This window comes from Monopterus albus, unplaced genomic scaffold (assembly GCF_001952655.1).
Source record: "Monopterus albus unplaced genomic scaffold, M_albus_1.0 scaffold96.1, whole genome shotgun sequence".
NCBI classification, from domain to species: Eukaryota; Metazoa; Chordata; class Actinopteri; order Synbranchiformes; family Synbranchidae; genus Monopterus; species Monopterus albus.
The window spans coordinates 1,040,998-1,045,503 of record NW_018127976.1 but is presented as its reverse complement, the minus strand read 5'-3'; the positions used below and the strand labels follow the sequence as shown (position 1 = coordinate 1,045,503).

General features: G+C 35.4%; 1 protein-coding gene across 1 annotated transcript in view; it reads left to right on the top strand.

The window, feature by feature from the left end:
- LOC109965145 (ER lumen protein-retaining receptor 2) overlaps window positions 1–4,506 on the top strand; it is a 47,570-nt gene that overhangs the window by 19,766 nt on the left and 23,298 nt on the right. The window contains exon 4 of the mRNA XM_020608941.1: window positions 2,236–2,488. Within this exon, the coding sequence (XP_020464597.1) occupies window positions 2,236–2,488 (253 nt within the window). The remainder of the gene's footprint in view (window positions 1–2,235; window positions 2,489–4,506) is intronic.

The window sequence follows — 4,506 nt, the reverse complement described above, 5'->3', positions numbered from 1 at the left end:
CCTGTGTGTGTGTGTGTGTGTGTGTGTGTGTGTGTGTGTGTGTGTAATGGTTCTACCTTTGAAGTTTTCTCCTCTTCCTGGCTTCAGATCTGATTTCCGTTTACTAACCATAGTGTCCCAGTGAACCCTAATTCCCCTGGGCTCATCTGCCAGGTGGTGAGAGGTAAACTAACTGTGGACCCTCTTTGCCAAAGCTGTAAATCTAATGAGATTCACTGATTTAGTGAACCAGTCCCTTTGATGTTAAACAGTGCTCCAGTTGGCTAACACTATAAATATTGACCAGTGATTCAGTGAACACATAGGGTGATATGAAACTACATAAACATAACTGTGAGATTAAAGTATATAGACTTATGTATGCTATAAAATAAAAACCTCAACTAATTCTATTCATATCTACTTAAAAATAAAAATCACCCTAACATTATTAGGCGCTGTGGCTGTATAGTGTAATTTATTTTTATTTAAATTTATTTGATTCATTTTTGATAGTTATCCCCTTATTTATTGGTTTTGTAATAATTCAAGAGTGTGTGCAATGTTCTAAAATGTTACACAGACTGTCTCTAAATTATCTAAAAGCCTCTGGCTTTATGGTTTGCTTGAGTTTTCATTTATTTTATTTTAATTCATTTTGGGATAGTCATTTCCTTTGCTGTAAAACTTTATAAATAAAAATAAATGATAACAATTCAGGAGTCAATCTCTATTTTTATATAACTGCATCTAGATTTAAAAATAAATGTATGCATGAACTTATATATTTCTATTTTCTACACTGCAGGCTTAGTTGATGTTTATCCAGATGTTTATTTGTTAATACAAAGAATAAATAAATAAAAGTACGTACGTAAGAAAAAGATTTTCCCTGATGAAGTTTAAAGCATTAACCAACTCTTTATTAAAATATTCAGTGTTATGGAAAAGAACCATATTGACAAATATTCACAAAATTATAGTCTGTAGGAAATAAAAAGTTATTTTATAATAAAAATGCATCTAGTCAAAAAAAACAAAACAAACTAAGGACGGTTGAAAATTAACTAATTTCTGTATCCAACAAAGCGGTCATGTCATGTTACAAAAACGAACGACTCAAAACCGAGGACTCAAAAGGTGTACTAATCTTTAAAAGATTAGTCACATTCGTTTTTGTAATGTAACATGACAACTTTGTCAGTAATACTGAGCACATGTGATGTTGCGCATGCTAGGTCAACACAAAATGAACGTATCACTCCCCGAGACAACCCGATGTTCTCGAGTCATGGGAAAGATTCGTTCAAAATGAACGAATTGTTTGTGATTGACGCATCACTAGTTGACATTCATTTGCAACCTAATGCTACCAGTCACCTCAGGCAAATTTAATCCACCCCTCCCAAAAAATGGCCAAATGAAAGATGGAAAACAGGAGCTTTCAAGACAGGTGGGAGGAAGATTATCTGTTCTTTAATGTAAAGGACAGGCCTGTTTGTCTTGTGTGCAGAGCCAACGTGGCTGTAACAAAAGAATATAACATAAGAAAACATATGAAACAAAACACCAAGACAAGTTCAAGGACCGGGACATGAAGCAGAAGCTCCAGAAGGTAGAGGAGATGAAAAGAAGTCTGGTTTTACGGCAGAAAATGTTCACAAAACAATAAGAAAGGAATGCCACTGATGTGTTTATTTGAAATTTGATTTCTCATGTGTTTATAATATTAGGTTTGCTTGTTCCAAATTCAATGTTTAAGCAACTTGTTTGTTACCATATGAAAAAATTTAGCATTATATATCTGGAGAGAAGGGAAAACATGCCCAATTTTATTCAGTATTTCAATAAATATAGTCTGGCCCACAACTTTGTCCCAGTTTTTAATTTTGGCCCAGTGTATTTGAGTTTGACACCCCTGCTTTAGAGTATTATGACAGCATTTCACACTATTGTCAAAAGTTTTATAAACCAGAAAATAATCGGCAAATTAATCCCTAATGAAAGTAATCAATAGTTACACAAAATAGTTCAAACGAACTCCATTCCAACCAACTATAACAGTCAAATACTGCTTTTACATCAGTGCATGAGTGATAGGCTATTAATGTAATGCTGTATATGTAATGATATAGGATATATAGTAGTATAACATTTTTATTCATTGAGTAGCCTATTTGTACTCAATACTGGGTTAGGTGGGGTCAGTACTTTAGTCAGTCTCAAACACTCTGTACTCCACATTCTTTTTACCAGATCCTGTGGACATTTTCCATCTACTTAGAATCTGTGGCCATCCTGCCCCAGCTTTTCATGATCAGCAAGACAGGTGAGGCAGAGACCATCACGACCCACTACCTTTTCTTCCTGGGACTCTACAGAGCCCTCTACCTCATCAACTGGATATGGAGGTTCTACTTTGAAGGATTCTTTGACATGATAGCCATTGTTGCTGGAGTGGTGCAGACCATCCTCTACTGCGACTTCTTCTATTTGTATGTAACAAAAGGTGAGTTGTGCCGCATTTTTAGTTTAGTTGGTTAAATTTCAAGTACTGCTGCTTTAGAATCAAAGCAACTTGGCTGAAGCTCATTGTTGAATAAGCTGAAGAATGAGATACAATAAATACAGGCAGCAATGCCCTTGAAGAGCTGAACATTTTGATACCAAAATGGTTTTTCTTGCTGAAAGTATGCTGACTTATTAAGATGTGAAAAATTTTCCATTGGTCCCCACAAAATAGGTAAAAAAAAAAAAGTAGTGGTGGGTGTGTAGATGTTTGTGTTTGTGTTTGTGAGAGAGAGAGAGAGAGAGAGAGAGTAGTCCTACAATGAGGACTGCTAGAGTGTGGCTATTGAAATGAAACATAAAATGTAAACATCAATTATGCAACTTCTTCTATTTGTATGTAACAAAAGGTGAGTTGTGCCGCATTTTTAGTTTAGTTGGTTAAATTTCAAGTACTGCTGCTTTAGAATCAAAGCAACTTTACACATTCAACAGTACAGTACAGTACAGTAGTGATGGGCCGTTAGCTATTTCACTGCAGTGAAACAATCAATACTAATAAACAAAATAATAAATATGAGTAATGATAAATATATGCAACCGCTAGATGGTCGGAGGCCAAAGAGACACACACTTCTCCAAATTAATGCATATTTACAAATTTCCACTTTTGAGCTAGAAATAAACATGTAGCTTTGCTTTTGCAAGATTTCACATTTACCATTAAAAGGTATCCAAATTAGCACATTAAGTTTTTATTAATAAAGAATGATCTCATTTATCTTTGTATCGAGGGTCCAGTAAAATGGCAACTGAATAGATGGGATCACCTTTGATGCAGCTTACATGAGGTCCAAATATCAGTTATGAAGCTCATGGCTTTAAAATCTTCTAGCTGCACCACAAAATGTGATGACACGCAGTTGTACAGTTTGGGTATAGCAATTTCTGAAAAGTATTTTCTGGGTGGCAAATTATACCTGGGCTAAAGTCCTTCAACAGGCTGCGAAATCTGACATTTTCCACTACAGACAGTGGTTGCTCATTGAGTATAATGAAGTTGAGCAAAGCTGACTGCATATCTGAGCTCTGCCCTCAGTCAAACTGACAGACACACAAACCTGAAATTAGAGACGCTTTCAGCACTTAACTAGAAAAATGCATTTCCTGTTGAAAATGCGTGTGGATGCTGATATGCTGAAGGATCGCCATGAAAATGCCTGAAATCAATTGCTGAAATAGCTGAAGGATGAGAATAAATGGCTGAAGTTCTTTGTTGAAATTGTTGAGACGAAATGGCTGAAGCTCATTGTTGAATAAGCTGAAGAATGAGATACAATAAATACAGGCAGCAATGCCCTTGAAGAGCTGAACATTTTGATACCAAAATGGTTTTTCTTGCTGAAAGTATGCTGACTTATTAAGATGTGAAAAATTTTCCATTGGTCCCCACAAAATAGGTAAAAAAAAAGTAGTGGTGGGTGTTTGTGTTTGTGTTTGTGTGAGAGAGAGAGAGAGAGAGAGAGAGTAGTCCTACAATGAGGACTACTAGAGTGTGGCTATTGAAATGAAACATAAAATGTAAACAACAATTATGCAAAAAACCATAAAAGATATCAAAAAGTTGTTTACAGGATTAATAGCTGAAGACTTGCTGATTAATTAATAGTTGAAATGGTGTTTCTACCTGAACATACCTAAGTATGCTTAACGTAAAACAATATGAAAAGTTTTCCCATTCATTTGAATGTGGCAAAATGTGCTGGAAAAAGGTGAATATTTTAAAAAGTATAAATGTTACAAAAATGAAAAATAAAAACCGGAATGTCCCAGAAAAGCTGAACATTTTGATATTTGAATGGCTTTTATAGTGGAAAGTATGCTGAGCTTATTAAGATGAGAACATTTTCCCACTGGTCCCCACAAAGTAGTTAAAACAAGTAGGGTTGTGTGTGTGTAGGTGTTTTTGTGTCTGTGTATGTGTGTGTGTGTGTGGGGGGGTGGTGGGTGTGGTGGGGG